Here is a 20,409-nt window from a genome sequence, read left to right as displayed (position 1 = left end):
CCACGGTAACAGTCCAGCTAGGTCTAATCAGTGTCAAAACCCTGCTATACCATATCCACGGTAACAGTCTAGCTAGGTCTAATCAGTGTCAAAACCCTGCTATACCATATCCACGGTAACAGTCCAGCTAGGTCTAATCAGTGTCAAAACGCTGCTATACCGTATCCACGGTAACAGTCCAGCTAGGTCTAATCAGTGTCAAAACCCTGCTATACCATATCCACGGTAACAGTCCAGCTAGGTCTAGGTGTAATCAGTGTCAGAACCCTGCTATACCGTATCCACGGTAACAGTCCAGCTAGGTCTAGGTGTAATCAGTGTCAGAACCCTGCTATACCATATCCACGGTAACAGTCCAGCTAGGTCTAGGTGTAATCAGTGTCAAAACCCTGCTATACCATATCCACGGTAACAGTCCAGCTAGGTCTAGGTGTAATCAGTGTCAGAACCCTGCTATACCGTATCCACGGTAACAGTCTAGCTAGGTCTAGGTGTAATCAGTGTCAGAACCCTGCTATACCGTATCCACGGTAACAGTCTAGCTAGGTCTAGGTGTAATCAGTGTCAGAACCCTGCTATACCGTATCCACGGTAACAGTCTGGGTAGGTCTAGGTGTAATCAGAGTTTACCCTTCATTAAAACACACACATTTTTCATAGTGTGGTCTCCTGCTCCCTTTCTATCTAGTCACATGCTTCTCATATTTCACTAGTCTTATGGAAACTACGAACAAAAATCCTAGAAAAAACGCAACAAAGAAAACCACGAATCTGTAAGCAGCGCAAGTGTTTAGTCCATAAGCAGAATACCATGTGCCTTTTATCAGTACATGGTTAGGGAGGCAAATGGTTCACACGGTCTACAGTACACAACGATAAACTAATCAACGTTCTTTTGAAGCGTTTGTGTGTGTGTTTTTTTCCCGTATAAGATAACCTGTAAGACATGGCAGCTGTGGACCTACGAAACCGTGGCCAAGTCGCAACACGGATATCTTGTCGCTGCCCGAGGACCGTGTCGAAACACCTACAGCGGTCAACTCATGGTCCAAACTGAATGGTAGAACATGGCTCAGAACTCAGGAAGAATATCAGGCCCACCACTTCTCTTAAAATGTTAAAGTGAAGTTGGATCGAGCCACTGATGGGTGGACAGGTCACCCAGTGTTAACGAAATACGATGGTTAGTTATGGTCTCTACACAGTCTAAACTCGTACAATATATACTTAACAAAAAAATATTTAAAAAAAAAGGCAACATGTAAAATGTTGGTCCCATGTTTCATGAGCTGAAATAGAAGATTCCAGACATTTTCCATGCGCAAAAAAGAAAAAGAAAAAAAAAAGGTTATTTCTCTCAAATTTTGTTCACAAATGTGTTTACATCCCTGTTAGTGAGCATTTCTCCTTTGCCAAGATAATCCATCCACCTGACAGGTGTGGCATATCAAGAAGCTGATTAAATAGCATGATCATTACACAGGTGCACCTTGTGCTGGGGTACAATACAAATCCACTCTAAAACGTGCAGACCCCATGTATGGTGTCGTGTGGGCGAGTGGTTTGCTGATGTCAACGTTGTGAACAGAGTGCCCCATGGTGGCGGTGGGGTTATGGTATGGGGCAGGTATAAGTTTACGGACAACGAACACAATTGCATTTTATCGATGCCAATTTGAATGTAGAGAAATACTGTGACAAGCTCCTGAGGTGTCTGTGACCAACAGATGCATATCTGTATTCCCAGTCATGTGAAATCAATAGATTAGGGCCTAATGAATTTATTTCAATTCACTGATTTCCTCATATGAACTGTTATTCAGAAAAATCATGTTGCATTTATATTTTTGTTCAGTGTACACACACACACACACACACACACACACACACACACACACACACACACACACACACACACACACACACACACACACACACACACACACACACACACACACACGTGGAAGCCGACGTCATGTCCATTAAATGCATGTCCAGGTCGCCCTCCACTCCTCTTCCCCACCTCACCGAGAATGACCCAGTTAAAGTCCGAGCTCAGGAAATACTATCAGAGCATGGTGGCATAAGACTCCCCCTCTCTGGTGGATAGAGAGGAGACGGAGAGGCCGGGGAGGAGACGGAGAGGCTGGGGAGGAGACGGAGAGGTCGGGGAGGAGACGGAGAGGTCGGGGAGGAGACGGAGAGGTCGGGGAGGAGACGGAGAGGTCGGGGAGGAGACGGAGAGGTCGGGGAGGAGACGGAGAGGCTGGGGAGGAGACGGAGAGGCCGGGGAGGAGACTGAGAGGCCAGGGAGGGGACTGAGAGGCTGGGGAGGAGACTGAGAGGCTGGGGAGGAGACTGAGAGGCTGGGGAGGAGACTGAGAGGCTGGGGAGGAGACGGAGAGGTCGGGGAGGAGACGGAGAGGCTGGGGAGGAGACGGAGAGGTCGGGGAGGAGACGGAGAGGTCGGGGAGGAGACGGAGAGGCTGGGGAGGAGACAGAGAGGTCGGGGAGGAGACGGAGAGGCTGGGGAGGAGACGGAGAGGTCGGGGAGGAGACGGAGAGGCCGGTGGCTGGGGAGGAGACGGAGAGGCTGGGGAGGAGACGGAGAGGCTGGGGAGGAGACGGAGAGGCTGGGGAGGAGACGGAGAGGCCGTTGGCTGGGGAGGAGACGGTGGCTGGGGAGGAGACGGTGGCTGGGGAGGAGACGGTGGCTGGGGAGGAGACGGAGAGGTCGGGGAGGAGACGGAGAGGCCGGTGGCTGGGGAGGAGACGGAGAGGTCGGGGAGGAGACGGAGAGGCTGGGGAGGAGACGGAGAGGTCGGGGAGGAGACGGAGAGGCCGGGAGGAGACGGAGAGGCTGGGGAGGAGACTGAGAGGCCGGGGAGGAGACGGAGAGGTCGGGGAGGAGACGGAGAGGCCGGTGGCTGGGGAGGAGACGGTGGCTCGGGAGGAGACGGTGGCTGGGGAGGAGAAGGAGAGGCTGGGGAGGAGACGGAGAGGCTGGGGAGGAGACGGAGAGGCTGGGGAGGAGACGGAGAGGCTGGGGAGGAGACGGAGAGGCTGGGGAGGAGACGGAGAGGTCGGGGAGGAGACGGAGAGGCTGGGGAGGAGACGGAGAGGTCGGGGAGGAGACGGAGAGGCTGGGGAGGAGACGGAGAGGTCGGGGAGGAGACGGAGAGGCTGGGGAGGAGACGGAGAGGTCGGGGAGGAGACGGAGAGGCCGGTGGCTGGGGAGGAGACTGAGAGGCTGGGGAGGAGACTGAGAGGCTGGGGAGGAGACTGAGAGGCTGGGGAGGAGACGGAGAGGTCGGGGAGGAGACGGAGAGGCTGGGGAGGAGACGGAGAGGTCGGGGAGGAGACGGAGAGGCTGGGGAGGAGACGGAGAGGTCGGGGAGGAGACGGAGAGGCTGGGGAGGAGACGGAGAGGTCGGGGAGGAGACGGAGAGGCCGGTGGCTGGGGAGGAGACGGAGAGGCTGGGGAGGAGACGGAGAGGCCGGTGGCTGGGGAGGAGACGGAGAGGCTGGGGAGGAGACGGAGAGGCCGTTGGCTGGGGAGGAGACGGTGGCTGGGGAGGAGACGGTGGCTGGGGAGGAGACGGTGGCTGGGGAGGAGACGGTGGCTGGGGAGGAGACGGTGGCTGGGGAGGAGAAGGAGGAGCCGGTGGATATAGGTGATGGTGGGAATTATGCTTGTGTTTGTCAGAGTGAAATGGGGTTTTGATGATAATATCAGGCTAATATTTCAAGTGGCAGCCAAAGAAGAAACCTTCTCTCGGGCAGGACCGAGTCTTGAAGGGCGTAGGGTTTAGGGGGGTGTTTAGTTGTATCCGGTGTCGGTCCGGTAGCTGGAGTGGCTGTCTGACGTCAGCCTGGTGGACTCTGTTCCGGACGGCTGCACCATGATGGGATCACCACCAACGTCTGGGGGAACAACACACACGTTACAAATCTAAATAAACTGTACGTGTGACAGGCAGGCAGCGGTAACTGAATGTCCCCCCAGGTTGTAGGGGATGGAGCTGAGTTAATCTGTTCTTAAGTACAGCGCCTTGCCTGCCTGGGATCGACTGCCCTCTGTCACACTTCCCTTCGTTCAACCAAGTGAAAATCCACTCCACTTAAAGGCCTAGTGCAGTCAAAAATGTGATTTTCCTGTGTGTTTTATATATATATACACACATTTCCACATTGAGGTTGGAATAATACTGCGAAAATGATAATGCCCTTTTAGTGTAAGTGCTGTTTGAAAAGATGGCCTGAAATTTCAGCCTGTTTTCGGTGGGATGGAGATTTGGCCTGGCTGGTGACATCATCAGGCGATAAATTAGATAGATAGATCGATAGATCGATCAATCAAAAAAAGAGAGTGCCAACAACTCTTCCTCACTCAGACAACTCCCAGACAGTCCTAGCACAATTCTTGCTTGAGAAATTGCTCGAGGCTAAGAAGCTATTTCTAGTTATTTTTGATCACAGCAGGGTACTTAATTGGTACCCAGGAAGGATTTGATTTAAACAACGGCCTCAGTAAGTCTCTCCATCTCTAGTTCTATTGGTTGATGAAGCTCTCACCTCTAGTTCTATTGGTTGATGAAGCTCTCACCTCTAGTTCTATTAGTTGATTGAGTACACTCCTCACCTCTCACCTCTATTTCTATTGGTTGATGAAGCTCTCTCACCTCTAGTTCTATTGGTTGATGAAGCTCTCACCTCTAGTTCTATTAGTTGATTGAGTACACTCCTCACCTCTCACCTCTAGTTCTATTGGTTGATGAAGCTCTCACCTCTAGTTCTATTGGTTGATGAAGCTCTCACCTCTAGTTCTATTGGTTGATGAAGCTCTCACCTCTAGTTCTATTAGTTGATTGAGTACACTCCTCACCCCTCACCTCTATTTCTATTGGTTGATGAAGCTCTGTCACCTCTCACCTCTAGTTCTATTGGTTGATTGAGTACACTCCTCACCTCTCACCTCTATTTCTATTGGTTGATGAAGCTCTCTCACCTCTCACCTCTAGTTCTATTGGTTGATTGATTAAACTCCTCACCTCTCTCGTCAGGCTGCATCTGTGCCTCCAGGTCTTCAGGGGAGACGTAGAACTCTGGTTCCTGGTCCATGGGAGGCCGCGGTTTACACTTCCCACAGCAGCAGTTACAGCAGCAGCACAGACAGCAGCAGAAGTAGCAGCCAGTCGCCAAGCCACAGAAGATGAACAGGCCCTGCAGAGAAAGGAGACCGTCAGGGAGAGGGAAGGAGGTGAGACACACAAACTAATGACCATTTTATTGATCTTGAGGGGTGACATTTACTTGGGACTCCATCATAACTCAATATGTCTATAACTACATTTACTGGGGACTCCATAACGACACATCTATCGCTAAACTTTAGGTGTTGACATTCTCCTCTCCAAACACGAGATGTTGTCTTACCTTAGCCCACCAGGAGGAGAGGACAAAGTAGGTGTTGACGTTCTCCTCTCCAAACTGCTCGGCCACGTAGAGTCCCAGGGATCCGTACTTGTCATAGATGTTCCTCTTGGTACAGTCGTTCAGGATGGCGTGGGCGTTATTGATTTCCTTAAACTTATCAGCAGCCTCAGGGTTGTCTGGATTCTTGTCTGGGTGGAACTTCAGAGCCAGTTTCCTGATTGGACAGAGAACAGGAAGAGGTTTATGACTGGTGTCTGCGTCAAACATTCCATTCCATAGTTCTAGAACCCTCATGTAACGACATCACTTCAGCCCTATCACATACACTAAGTGTACAAAACATTAGGAACACATTCCTAATATAGAGTTGCCTTCAGAGCAGCTTAAATTCGTTGGGGGCATAGACTCTACAAAGTGTTGAAAGCATTCCACAGGGATGCTGGCCCATGTTGACTCCAATGCTTCCCACAGTTGTGTCAAGTTGGCTGGATGTCTTTTGGGTGGTGGACCATTCTCCATATACACGGGAAACTGAGCGTGAAAAACCTCAGCAGAGTTGCAGTTCTTTCCACAAACCGGCACCTACTACCATACCTCGTTCAAAAGGCACTTCAATCTTTTGTCTTGCCCATTTACTAGAGGTGGAAAAAGTACCCAATTGTCATACTTGAGTAAAAGTAAAGATACCTTAATAGAAAATTACTCAAGTAAAAGCGAAAGTCACCCAGTAAAATACTACTTGAGTAAAAGTCACCCAGTAAAATACTACTTGAGTAAAAGTCACCCAGTAAAATACTACTTGAGTAAAAGTCACCCAGTAAAATACTACTTGAGTAAAAGTCACCCAGTAAAATACTACTTGAGTAAAAGTCACTTGAGTAAAAGTCACCCAGTAAAATACTACTTGAGTAAAAGTCACCCAGTAAAATACTACTTGAGTAAAAGTCACCCAGTAAAATACTACTTGAGTAAAAGTCACCCAGTAAAATACTACTTGAGTAAAAGTCTAAAAGTATTTGGTAAAAAAATATACTTAAGTAACAAAAGTAAAAGTATAAATTGTTTCAAATTCCTTAAATTAACGCAAACCACAAATTCAAAATGTAATGTGTACTTTTGGGTGTCAGGTAAAATGTATGGACTAAAAAGTACATTATTGTCTTTAGGAATGTAGTGAAGTCAAAGTAGTCAAATATAAATAGTAAAGTATAGATACCCCCCCCCCCAAAAAAAACAACTTAAGTATTTTTAATTAAGTATTTTTACACCACAGCCATTTACCCTGAATGGCACACATACACAATCATTGTCTCAATTGTCTCGAGGCTTACAAATCCTTCTTTAACCCGTCTCCTTCCCTTCATCTCTACACTGATTGAAGTGGATTTAACAAGTGACATCGATAAGAGATCATAGCTTTTCATCTGGATTCACCTGGTCAGTCTATGTCATGGAAAGACCAGGTGTTCCTAATGTTTAGTACACTCAGTGTCGTTCAGCAACAGCAGCACACCAGCTCTCTGTTGACCTCTAGTGGATCTTGTCTCACAGTGGACTGTGTTTAACATTTTTAAAGTCTCTTGGTTGTGTCCTGTGGCGCTGTGTAGCGTGCCTATAGGACTTCCTGTTGTCCTCTGGTGTGGCTAGCGGCGCTGTGTCGTAACACGGTGACCTGTAATATGTGGTGTAGCGTGCCTATAGCGTTACCTGTAGGACTTCCTGTTGTCCTGGTATAGTGTTACCTGTAGGACTTCCTGTTGTCCTGGTATAGCGTTACCTTTAGGACTTCCTGTTGTCCTGGTATAGTGTTACCTGTAGGACTTCTTGATGTCCTGGTATAGTGTTACCTGTAGGACTTCTTGATGTCCTGGTATAGCGTTACCTGTTGGACTTCCTGTTGTCCTGGTATAGTGTTACCTGTAGGACTTCCTGTTGTCCTGGTATAGCGTTACCTGTAGGACTTCTTGATGTCCTGGTATAGTGTTACCTGTAGGACTTCATGTTGTCCTGGTATAGCGTTACCTGTAGGACTTCCTGTTGTCCTGGTATAGCGTTACCTGTAGGACTTCTTGATGTCCTGGTATAGTGTTACCTGTAGGACTTCATGTTGTCCTGGTATAGCGTTACCTGTAGGACTTCCTGTTGTCCTGGTATAGCGTTACCTGTAGGACTTCTTGATGTCCTGGTATAGTGTTACCTGTAGGACTTCATGTTGTCCTGGTATAGCGTTACCTGTAGGACTTCCTGTTGTCCTGGTATAGCGTTACCTGTAGGACTTCCTGTTGTCCTGGTATAGTGTTACCTGTAGGACTTCCTGTTGTCCTGGTATAGTGTTACCTGTAGGACTTCCTGTTGTCCTGGTATAGTGTTACCTGTAGGACTTCCTGTTGTCCTGGTATAGTGTTACCTGTAGGACTTCCTGTTGTCCTGGTATAGTGTTACCTGTAGGACTTCCTGTTGTCCTGGTATAGTGTTACCTGTAGGACTTCCTGTTGTCCTGGTATAGTGTTACCTGTAGGACTTCTTGATGTCCTGGTATAGTGTTACCTGTAGGACTTCTTGATGTCCTCTGGTGTGGCGTTCTTGTTGATCCCCAGGACCAGGTAGAGCGAGTCTCCTGACGTAGACAGAGAACGCTGTCTTTGCGCTTCAGCTGCCATGACGACCACTCCTTCTCGCTCTCTCCTTCTGTCTCTCACACTCACTCACTCCTCACCAGTCTGAGAGAGGGGGAGGGGGGGGGGGGGAAACTCAGTGACGGTGAGATTCTAGAAATATCTATGATCAAATAAAACATGACTCTACACTAGCAGACAGACAGACGACACTAGCAGACAGACAGACGACACTAGCAGACAGACAGAAAGACTACACTAGCAGACAGACAGAAAGGCTACACTAGCAGACAGACAGAAAGGCTACACTAGCAGACAGACAGAAAGACTACACTAGCAGACAGACAGACGGCCAGACCACACTAGCAGACAGACAACTGGCCCGACGACACTAGCAGACAGACAGACGACACTAGCAGACAGACAGACGACACTAGCAGACAGACAGACGACACTAGCAGACAGACAGACGACACTAGCAGGCAGACAGACAGACGACACTAGCAGACAGACGACACTAGCAGACAGACAGACGGCCTACCTGGTTAAATAAATAAATAGCCCAGGGTTCCTAAACCTTTTCTTGACAAGGGACCCCCCCACCCAGGTATACTGGCGACCCAGGGACCACATAACAAGTCCTAGCCTTTCTTCTTCATGTCTTGTCTTAATCAGATAAATGACAATGGCGAGGAGAAGTAAATCAACATTTCAAAATGTATAGATTTGGTAAATAGTTTATTATTTTGACGTCCCCGTAGTTTTGCGAGCCACCCCCCTTTTTTGGACCCGTGAAGACCTCTAGATCCAACGAGTATCATTTGTTTTTGGACCCGTGAAGACCTCTAGATCCAACGAGTATCATCTGTTTTTGGACCCGTGAAGACCTCTAGATCCAACGAGTATCATTTGTTTTTGGACCCGTGAAGACCTCTAGATCCAACGAGTATCATTTGTTTTTGGACCCGTGAAGACCTCTAGATCCAACGAGTATCATTTGTTTTTGGACCCGTGAAGACCTCTAGATCCAACGAGTATCATTTGTTTTTGGACCCGTGAAGACCTCTAGATCCAACGAGTATCATTTGTTTTTGGACCCGTGAAGACCTCGAGTATCAGACCCGTGAAGACCTCTAGATCCAACGAGTATCATTTGTTTTTGGACCCGTGAAGACCTCTAGATCCAACGAGTATCATTTGTTTTTGGACCCGTGAAGACCTCTAGATCCAACGAGTATCATTTGTTTTTGGACCCGTGAAGACATTTGTTTTTCTAGATCCAACGAGTATCATTTGTTTTTGGACCCGTGAAGACCTCTAGATCCAACAGTATCATTTGTTTTTGGACCCGTGAAGACCTCTAGATCCAACGAGTATCATTTGTTTTTGGACCCGTGAAGACCTCATTTGTTTTTAGATCCAACTAGATCCAAGTATCATTTGTTTTTGGACCCGTGAAGACCTCTAGATAGTATCCAGATCATTGTTTTTGGACCCGTGAAGACCTCTAGATCCAACGAGTATCATTTGTTTTTGGACCCGTGAAGACCTCTAGATCCAACGAGTATCATTTGTTTTTGGACCCGTGAAGACCTCTAGATCCAACGAGTATCATTTGTTTTTGGACCCGTGAAGACCTCTAGATCCAACGAGTATCATTTGTTTTTGGACCCGTGAAGACCTCTAGATCCAACGAGTATCATTTGTTTTTGGACCCGTGAAGACCTCTAGATCCAACGAGTATCATTTGTTTTTGGACCCGTGAAGACCTCTAGATCCAACGAGTATCATTTGCTCAATATTAGGAAGTTGAGAAAGTCGACATCACTGCTCGTGATTTTTCACAAAAACATTAAAATAAAACTTCTTTTTTTTTTTTTAGGTCTTGGACAGTCATTTTGAAAAGTACTTCCTCTCATGGTTAACTACCAGGAAGTTTGAAATGACAGGCTGAGTGGGCGGGGAAGCTTATATTCATGAGCTCGCCTTGACTGACAGCTCTTTGTGATGGAAACATTATTGAACATATATTTTTATTCGGTACATGAAAACTGAAGAGAAAAAGTACCATTGTTTGCACTACGTCATTACTGATTTATATCATCAACAAGTCAGTGTGGTTGAAACACCTCCGCCGGGAAATAAACAGATTTTTTAAATATTCGCATGAAAGTCTGGTCGCCAATTGGATGGAAACTTAGTTAATGAGATCACTTTACAAAATAGAAATATCTACACATTTCGCATGTCTCTTGTGATAGGGTTATCAGCGGCACTGATAAATGTGTTGAGTTTGGAATGACCCTCCCCCTTTTTGTTCCATGCTGCCTGCCTGAAGACCTCGCTAGCCAATCACTAGCTACCAACCAGACACATGAAGACCTAGCTAGCCAATCACTCGCTAACACCAGACACAGATGAAGACCTAGCTAGCCAGTCACTAGCTACCAACCAGACACAGATGAAGACCTAGCTAGCCAGTCACTAGCTACTAACCAGACAGATGAAGACCTAGCTAGCCAGTCACTAGCTACCAACCAGACAGATGAAGACCTAGCTAGCCAATCACTAGCTACCAACCAGACAGATGAAGACCTAGCTCGCCAGTCACTAGCTACCAACCAGACAGATGAAGAACTAGCTAGCCAGTCACTAGCTAACACCAGACACATGAAGAACTAGCTAGCCAGTCACTAGCTACCAACCAGACAGATGAAGACCTAGCTAGCCAATCACTAGCTACCAACCAGACAGATGAAGACCTAGCTAGCCAGTCACTAGCTACCAACCAGACAGATGAAGACCTAGCTAGCCAGTCACAAGCAAACACCAAACAGATGAAGACCTAGCTAGCCAGTCACTAGCTACCAACCATACACATGAAGACCTAGCTAGCCAGTCACTAGCTACCAACCAGACACATGAAGACCTAGCTAGCCAGTCACTCGCTAAAACCAGACACAGATGAAGACCTAGCTAACCTGTAACTAGCTAAAACCAGACACAGATGAAGACCTAGCTAGCCAGTCACTAGCTACCAACCAGACAGATGAAGACCTAGCTAGCCAGTCACTAGCTACCAACCAGACAGATGAAGACCTAGCTAGCCAGTCACTAACTACCAACCAGACAGATGAAGACCTAGCTAACCTGTAACTAGCTAAAACCAGACACAGATGAAGACCAGTCACTAGCTACCAACCAGCCAGTGAAGACCTAGCTACAGTCACTAGCTACCAACCAGACAGATGAAGACCTAGCTAGCCAGTCACTAGCTACCAACCAGACAGAAGAAGACCAGTCAGCTAACACCAGACCAGATCACTAAGCTACTAAAACCAGACAGATGAAGACCTAGCTAGCCAGTCACTAACTACCAACCAGACAGATGAAGACCTAGCTAACCTGTAACTAGCTAAAACCAGACACAGATGAAGACCTAGCTAGCCAGTCACTAGCTACCAACCAGACAGATGAAGACCTAGCTAGCCAGTCACTAGCTACCAACCAGACAGATGAAGACCTAGCTAGCCAGTCACTAGCTACCAACCAGACAGAGGAAGACCTAGCTAGCCAGTCACTAGCTACCAACCAGACACATGAAGACCTAGCTAGCCAGTCACTCGCTAACACCAGACACAGATGAAGACCTAGCTAACCTGTAACTAGCTAAAACCAGACACAGATGAAGACCTAGCTAGCCAGTCACTAGCTACCAACCAGACAGATGAAGACCTAGCTAGCCAGTCACTAGCTACCAACCAGACAGATGAAGACCTAGCTAGCCAGTCACTAGCTACCAACCAGACAGATGAAGACCTAGCTAGCCAGTCACTAGCTACCAACCAGACAGATGAAGACCTAGCTAGCCAGTCACTAGCTACCAACCAGACAGATGAAGACCTAGCTAGCCAGTCACTAGCTACCAACCAGACAGATGAAGACCTAGCTAGCCAATCACTAGCTACCAACCAGACACAGATGAAAGGGGAACATAAGTATCTTTGCCATAAATTAATAGGGTCAACTTTTAATCATATTAGCTGACACCCTACAGTCAAATATTGGCACCAGTAGAGTAGCTATCTAGCTATATAAACCACGGCCCTCTGCAAACATGCCTTCTCCCGATGTTGACTACAAGACGGTACTTATTTAAATTAGGCAAGAGAAGGTTCCTATTGGTGTATTAAAATGAGAGTTAGGGTGATGTCACTTTGTCCCTTTAATAATGAATCCAGGTGTTTTAACATGAAGGGAACCCGTAGCAAGAGTCCTTTTTCCATCATACTTTGATCTTGTTTCCTTCAAATATCCTCGAATTTCATGGAAAAACCTGCCCGCATCTCAGACAAAATAGTCACACGGATTACACACTTAATGCACCATGACAACCTCATAGCATTTGGCCTACATAACATATCCTTGTGAGAGAGAAATATGCGTGTCGGTCTCTGTGATGGGAGCAAGGCTGCATTCCAGAGGGGTGTGCTTCCTTGCCAAAAGGAGGGGATGACAGTCTTCCTACTAACGAATTGACACTCTTCGACCACATCAGTTTCTGGGTCACGGAGGAGAGGACTGATTTTTTTGCCCCCTTATGAGAAAACCCCAGGCAAACCCTGGCTAGCTGCTGGTAGAAATCACACTTCATCCGTGGCACGGCGCCAGCCGGCTCACCCCTCACAGCCAACGAGGGCCAGCCGGATCACCCCTCACAGCCACCGAGGGCCAGCCGGCTCACTACGAGCCATGGTGTGTGTGTGTGTGTGTGTGTGTGTGTGTGTGTGTGTGTGTGTGTGTGTGTGTGTGTGTGTGTGTGTGTCACGCCGTGGGGCTCGGAGAGACAGACTATTCTCCTCTTCACCGACTGATTGGCACACACAGAAAGAGGCCAACCCCTGGTTCATTGGTTAATTTAGGAACCTGGGAACTCATTCAGGCCAACTAATCTAATCTAACATTACTATGCGTTACTGACTGACTGGTTCTACACACTACCATGATTCCCTTCTCTGGCCTGGAAGGCCTCCCACTGATCTACCTGTTCTCCTAGAGAAGGCCTGTACGCTTGTTGTTTGACAGTATAATCTGATGGGTCACAGGACTGGTTCAGCTCATGAAAGCCATGCAGCCTATTAGCCAACAGACAAAGGAGTTGACCTTTCCTCACACTTTTAAAAAAAAAAACTTTTTTTTTTATAGCAAGTCCAAACTCCATGACCCTCTCCCTCTGGGTATTTTTTTTTAGGCTATTCATGGCCTCGGTCTCACTTTGCCTGCCTGTTCTGACAGGGCTTGTGCACTAAAATAACCCCGACAGGCAGGCAGGAAGAACAGGCTCACCACCAAGTAGCAGGAGGACAGCCCGCTGGTTCAGGATAATCTGATCATTTCCTGAGAGCCCTGTTGGGATTAACCAGGGGTGGAGAGCCCTAGACACTGACTGATCTGAGATCATTATTTTATATGCCTCCATAGTGGTTAGGGTTTAGGCTATGGGTAACCTAAACTGGTCCTAGATCAGTAACTAAAGGCTAGTGTGTGTGGGGGGGGCATAGCGCTTAAGGGGGAGGGGTTTAAGTGTGGCACGTCACCTCAGGTGATATCTGGGCAGAAAGCCGCTTCCTTAATTACACCATTGCCTCTTATTGATGTGTCAATGTGAATTAACCTACTACCCCCCCTCCCTCCCCCATGTACAGAAACATACCATGTGTAGCTAGTCATAGCAGCTACCAATGGGGGGGTTGACAATTCTGCCTGGTTAGCGGCTATTCAAGTTAGACTGTTTTCAAGCGATGCCATGTTCAGAATAAAGGGAGGTGATATATACATCAGGTGTTGAGGACAAAAAAAAAAAAAAAAAAATATGAGACCGTGAGGGATAGAAGTAGAGTCGCCGTGGTTACAGAATCCTGTTGCCACAGCTGCCATTAGGAGTCTGTGTGTGTGTGTGTGTGTGTGTAGGGGCCTGTTCACTAAAACCCTTACCAGATGGTCGACACCCCGCCACGTCGCCATAACAACCCTCACTAGGCCTAAACACACTGATACACACTCCAATACACTGACCGACCAAGCGGAGGCTCCGCTGCCTAGATGGAGCCACTAAAGCCATGCCATTAAACCAGGCATCCTGTTAACCAGCGGCGTCTGTTTCTATGTTTTACAGCTTTCAGACAGTTAGTATGTGTTAGTGTTAGCTATGTATGCATGGGCGGGTCAGTACGCGTTGGTGGTTAGCTGTGTGTTAGCTGTGTGTTAGTGTTAGCTATGTATGCATGGGCGGGTCAGTACGCGTTGGTGGTTAGCTGTGTGTTAGCTGTGTGTTAGTGTTAGCTATGTATGCATGGGCGGGTCAGTACGCGTTGGTGGTTAGCTGTGTGTTAGTATTAGCTATGGGCAGGTCAGTACGCGTTGGTGGTTAGCTGTGTGTTAGTATTAGCTATGGGCAGGTCAGTACGCGTTGGTGGTTAGCTGTGTGTTAGTATTAGCTATGGGCAGGTCAGTACGCGTTGGTGGTTAGCTGTGTGTTAGTATTAGCTATGTATGCATGGGCGGGTCAGTACGCGTTGGTGGTTAGCTGTGTATTAGCTATGGGCAGGTCAGTACGCGTTGGTGGTTAGCTGTGTGTTAGTATTAGCTATGGGCAGGTCAGTAGACATTGGTGGTTAGCTGTGTATTAGCTATGGGCGGGTCAGTACGCGTTGGTGGTTAGCTGTGTGTTAGTATTAGCTATGGGCAGGTCAGTACACGTTGGTGGTTAGCTGTGTGTTAGTATTAGCTATGGGCAGGTCAGTACACGTTGGTGGTTAGCTGTGTGTTAGTATTAGCTATGGGCGGGTCAGTACACGTTGGTGGTTAGCTGTGTGTTAGTATTAGCTATGGGCAGGTCAGTACACGTTGGTGGTTAGCTGTGTGTTAGTATTAGCTATGGGCAGGTCAGTACACGTTGGTGGTTAGCTGTGTGTTAGTATTAGCTATGGGCGGGTCAGTACGCGTTGGTGGTTAGCTGTGTGTTAGCTATGGGCAGGTCAGTACGCGTTGGTGGTTAGCTGTGTGTTAGCTATGGGCAGGTCAGTACGCGTTGGTGGTTAGCTGTGTGTTAGTATTAGCTATGGGCAGGTCAGTACACGTTGGTGGTTAGCTGTGTGTTAGTATTAGCTATGTATGCATGGGCGGGTCAGTACGCGTTGGTGGTTAGCTGTGTGTTAGCTATGGGCAGGTCAGTAGACGTTGGTGGTTAGCTGTGTGTTAGTGTTAGCTATGTATGCATGGGCGGGTCAGTACGCGTTGGTGGTTAGCTGTGTGTTAGCTGTGTGTTAGTATTAGCTATGGGTAGGTCAGTAGACGTTGGTGGTTAGCTGTGTGTTAGTATTAGCTATGGGCAGGTCAGTACGCGTTGGTGGTTAGCTGTGTGTTAGTATTAGCTATGGGCAGGTCAGTAGACGTTGGTGGTTAGCTGTGTGTTAGCTGTGTGTTAGTATTAGCTATGGGCAGGTCAGTACACGTTGGTGGTTAGCTGTGTGTGTATATGGCAGGCTTAGGGAAGTATGTGTTGATTGTTAGGGCTGGGATAATACCAGTATCTCAAATATTGCAAATCTTTCCATGGCAGAAAAAAACCTGTCCTTTAAAAACCTTCTGTATGTAACCTGGAAAAGAAATACATGTGACTCTGGACGACATCATAATGTCATAATGTCTGGATGACATCATAATGTCTGGATGACATCATAATGTCTGGATGACATCATAATGATGTTTGTTTCCAACACCAGGGATGTTTTCCTAAATAAGTTAGATCTGCTGTGTGTTTTGTTTCCTTGCCACGACACTAAAGAGCATGGCGATGCTGCTCGGATCCCGCTCCAGTGACCGTGTCTGATATAGACAGGTCCTTGTACATGGACGGCTAAGTGTGTTTGGGGCAGGTCAGTGTGTTCTCGGACTGTCGTCCTGCGTTACGATCACAGGCTCAACCCTTCGCTCCACCTCCAGGTTCTTCGTCTTCTACTAACACAGAACAGGGAGATTTTCAGAACTAACCGTGTCAGTCAAACAGGGGAGGCCACGTCCTCCTAAAACATGATGACAGCAGATCAGTTTGCCCTGGCTCCTTTGTTACACACTCTCCGTACACTAAGCACGGGTATACAACGCACTCTGTACTCACCGTTGCGTACTAACCTCCAGAAGGCGAGGTCAGTGCACGTGCATCAAAGCTGGGATCGAGAGACTGAAAAACAGCTTCTATCTCAAGGCCATCAGACTGTTAAATAGCTTCTATCTCAAGGCCATCAGACTGTTAAACAGCTTCTATCTCAAGGCCATCAGACTGTTAAACAGCTTCTATCTCAAGGCCATCAGACTGTTAAATAGCTTCTATCTCAAGGCCATCAGACTGTTAAATAGCTTCTATCTCAAGGCCATCAGACTGTTAAACAGCTTCTATCTCAAGGCCATCAGACTGTTAAATAGCCATCCCTAGCCGGCAACAACCCGGTTACTCAACCCTGCACCTTAAGAGGCTGCTGCCCTATATACATAGACCTGGAATCACTGGCGACTTCAATGTTTACATACTGCTTTACTCATCTCACATGTATATACTGTATTCTATTCTACTGTATTTTAGTCAATGCCACTCTGACATTGCTCATCCCAATACTTATATATTTCTTAATTCCATTATTTTAGTTTTGTGTGTATTGTGGTGAATTGTTAGATATTACTGCACTGTTGGAGCCAGGAACACCAGCATTTAGTTAGATATTACTGCACTGTTGGAGCTAGGAACATTTAGTTAGATACTACTGCACTGTTGGAGCTAGGAACACAAGCATTTAGTTAGATATTACTGCACTGTTGGAGCTAGGAACATTTAGTTAGATACTACTGCACTGTTGGAGCTAGGAACACCAGCATTTAGTTAGATATTACTGCACTGTTGGAGCCAGGAACAGCAGCATTTAGTTAGATATTACTGCACTGTTGGAGCTAGGAACACCAGCATTTAGTTAGATATTACTGCACTGTTGGAGCCAGGAACAGCAGCATTTAGTTAGATATTACTGCACTGTTGGAGCCAGGAACACAAGCATTTAGTTAGATACTACTGCACTGTTGGAGCCAGGAACACAAGCATTTAGTTAGATAATACTGTACTGTTGGAGCCAGGAACACAAGCATTTAGTTAGATACTACTGTACTGTTGGAGCCAGGAACACAAGCATTTTGTTAGATACTACTGTACTGTTGGAGCTAGGAACACAAGCATTTAGTTAGATATTACTGTACTGTTGGAGCCAGGAACACAAGCATTTAGTTAGATAATACTGTACTGTTGGAGCCAGGAACACAAGCATTTAGTTAGATACTACTGTACTGTTGGAGCCAGGAACACAAGCATTTAGTTAGATACTACTGTACTGTTGCAGCGTAAGCATTTCACTACACCCGCAATAACAATCTGCCAAAAGGTGTGTATGTGACCAATACATTTGATTAGATTTTTAGCACGTGTCATTTAGTTAAAAGGATTATACCAGGTCCACAACACAGTAGCGGCTCCTGACTGGATGAGTACGCGGGGCCGAGTGTTCCACATTTAACAGACATGCATTGCATTGCATTTTCCAGCCTGATTTCCAATTTGATTATCTCCGAGTAGAACAGGAACAGAATTATAGGCAGACTATCACATCAGACCTCTAGCCTACCGTAGACCATACGGCCCCCCATCCGCGTCACAAATTCAGAACCGCAACATAATAAACTATCATCTGCACACTTCCTGTTTTATCAAAAAGGAGGCATCTTTACACTTCCTGTTTTATCAAAAAGGAGACATCTTTACACTGCCTGTTTTATCAAAAGGAGACATATTTGGCCTCCCGGGTGGCGCAGTGGTCTAGGGCACTGCATCGCGGCGCTAGCTGTGCCACCAGAGACTCTGGGTTCATGCTCAGGCTCTGTCGCAGCAGGCCGCGACCGGGAGGTCCGTGGGGTGACGCACAATTGGCCTAGCGTCGTCTGGGTTAGGGAGGGTTTTGGCCGGTAGGGATGTCCTTGTCTCATCGCGCACCAGCGACTCCTGTGGCGTGCCGGGTGCAGTGCACGCTAACCAAGGTTGCCAGGTGGACAGTGTTTCCTCCGACACATTGGTGCGGCTGGCTTCCGGGTTGGATGCGCACTGTGTTAAGAAGCAGTGCGGCTTGGTTGGGTTGTGTTTCGGGCGACGCATGGCTTTCGACCTTAGTCTCTCCCGAGCCCGTACGGGAGTTGTAGCGATGAGACAAGATAGTAACTACTAACAATTGGATACCACGAAATTGGGGAGAAAAGGGGGTAGATATTTTTTATTTTATTTTTTACACTGATCATTGGGAATCAGATCAGAATGAGGCTTGATCCATAAATCAAGCCCCATAAATTAAATAGGATAGCCTAGCTTACAAAACTAAAAACAGTTTTAGTCTCAACTGTGGGAGTCTCCAGTTCACACCCTCAAAAATCTAGTCATATTTTATCTGATGGATATTCAGACGTCTACAGGAAGGAATAAAACAAATATTTGAAGGTTTTGTCGATCCCCGTAGGGTCAGAAATCAAGCTATGAGAGGAATCTTTAAATTTGGGGAAATCAGACGGGCAGTTAGCGCTGCGTTTTAATAGGTGTGCAAGCAGCCCTGTCGCCATTGTTCATAGTAGGTACCGATAGAAACCGTTCTGCATCTCTGCTCGCCGGGGAAGGGGCCAATGCGGTGGGCTCTGTCCAGCTTCATGGACAGAACGATGGCCAGACCCCAGCAACTGCGTAAACGGGATTCCAAGGTCATCGGTCTTGTCAATCAGCTTTTGGTTTTTAAAAGCGCAGACAGGCGACCGTTTTCTCAACGGCTACTATACTGTCAATGTAGTAGTCACACAGGTCATGTTCAAAGCCGTCAATTGCAGCGGCTCGGACACCATCCAGAGCGACGTCGATGGCAGTTTGGAGCCGAGTGTAGCAGCTGTAAGGTTCTGAAGATCTGTGTGACCATATGGGACTAACGGTTAGACTGGAGTCGGCGCTGTTACCATTCACGTTTGCCATCGCGGATCGAAACGTTAGTTACTGGTCTTCTGCTCCTCAGCTCGTGTGACATTTGAATCAAAAAGATAACTTAGGAACTCATCAATCAAATTTAAGAAAACGGGAACGGAGAGGAGAATGAAAAAAAAAACAAGGAAATCAAGTTAGCAGTTGGCAGCTGTACAGATACCGAAGTCAAAGCCCTTTGGATGAGCTAACACTACAGTATATGATGTCCAGTCTCCTTATTCGAGAAATTATTGATTAAAAAAAAAAAATGTAAAAAAATAAAGTAAAATAAATTCATACATTGTACCCCCCTGGCCTGAGGATGGAAGTTCAACATGTCGCTAGATTAATGTTAACTAGCTGGCCCTGCGCATTGTTGCCCCGTGAAAGGAAGTTAGGCTAGCGAGTAAGTAATTTAGCCAGGTAGCCTAGGACAGCAACAAAAAAAAAGAAGTGTGTACTGTATGACCATTGTTTTTGGTATCTTTTGAGATGTCACTGTATTAAACGAAGGATTAGATGATATGACACTGGAATAGTGGAGGCAGTAGTCCGAACACGTCATAAACATTAACATGCTGTAGGTCATGTAACGGGTCTGTTACATACAATAATGCTTTGCGGACTTCACAGGACAGAGGTTGCGCTACGGTTTTGTGATCAAAAAAAAAAAAAAGGTGTGGTTGAATTGATTCTGCCACTGTGTCTTCTTATTGTCTCGGCCTCTAGGCCTGTGTATCACGGTGTCGAGGCATATGAACTAACAGGTTACAGAGTAAACAATGAAATTACCACAGCACATAGGTTGTACTATGGCTTTTATTGGGGGGGGTAGATAATGTGACAGGCTTACGTTTTTTCAAGTCATGTTAAAAATTAAAAAAAACTGAGCGGTTGATCTAGGCTTGCATCTTGACTCAGAAAAGGGATCTTGACTCAGAAAAGGTTGGTGACCACTGTTCTGGAGTTTTACCTGTTAACACTATCAACATTTCCCTTTACTGTGGCAATTGTGATCTAATAAACGCAATATTAGCCACTTTCAATGCAACATAACGAACAACGCAAGAGATTTTGTCGTAGGCAGGACTCATCGGAGTGGGATTCTGCTGTGCATGACTCCGCCCATACTAGTCTACACAGACCAATGCGGCATAACCAAATCAGAGCTGCAGTAGGCCTATATGCAAATACCATTGCCATATATAGACCTGTGACATTTACTTTGAACTGGACTGTGTTTACAGCATGAGCGGTCGTAAGTAGATG

At 46.9% G+C, this 20,409-nt stretch overlaps 1 protein-coding gene and 1 long non-coding RNA gene across 9 annotated transcripts in view; one reads left to right on the top strand and one right to left on the bottom strand.

Moving 5' to 3' along the window:
• On the top strand, positions 1-580 carry LOC127912378 (uncharacterized). Of its 7 annotated transcripts, none has more exons than XR_008082143.1 (3): positions 1-21; positions 248-363; positions 431-580. It is a non-coding gene; the product is annotated as an uncharacterized LOC127912378 (long non-coding RNA). The 7 variants fall into 7 exon arrangements; XR_008082141.1 differs by having other exon boundaries at positions 18-76; XR_008082137.1 differs by having other exon boundaries at positions 18-131; positions 242-363.
• Positions 581-3,068: 2,488 nt separating this feature from the next.
• Positions 3,069-20,409, bottom strand: part of LOC118372000 (dnaJ homolog subfamily C member 5-like) — a 40,490-nt gene continuing 23,149 nt past the window's right edge. For both annotated transcript variants that reach the window (XM_052481317.1, XM_052481318.1), the window contains exons 2-5: positions 7,984-8,156; positions 5,437-5,650; positions 5,052-5,223; positions 3,069-3,924 (exon numbers count right to left, since the gene is read on the bottom strand). In XM_052481317.1, the coding sequence (XP_052337277.1) occupies positions 3,821-3,924; positions 5,052-5,223; positions 5,437-5,650; positions 7,984-8,096 (603 nt within the window). In that variant the 5' untranslated portion in view covers positions 8,097-8,156 and the 3' untranslated portion in view covers positions 3,069-3,820. The remainder of the gene's footprint in view (positions 3,925-5,051; positions 5,224-5,436; positions 5,651-7,983; positions 8,157-20,409) is intronic.

The sequence above is a fragment of the Oncorhynchus keta genome, chromosome 27 (genome assembly GCF_023373465.1).
Source record: "Oncorhynchus keta strain PuntledgeMale-10-30-2019 chromosome 27, Oket_V2, whole genome shotgun sequence".
Classification (NCBI taxonomy): Eukaryota; Metazoa; Chordata; class Actinopteri; order Salmoniformes; family Salmonidae; genus Oncorhynchus; species Oncorhynchus keta.
This window is presented reverse-complemented; position numbering and strand designations above follow the sequence as displayed.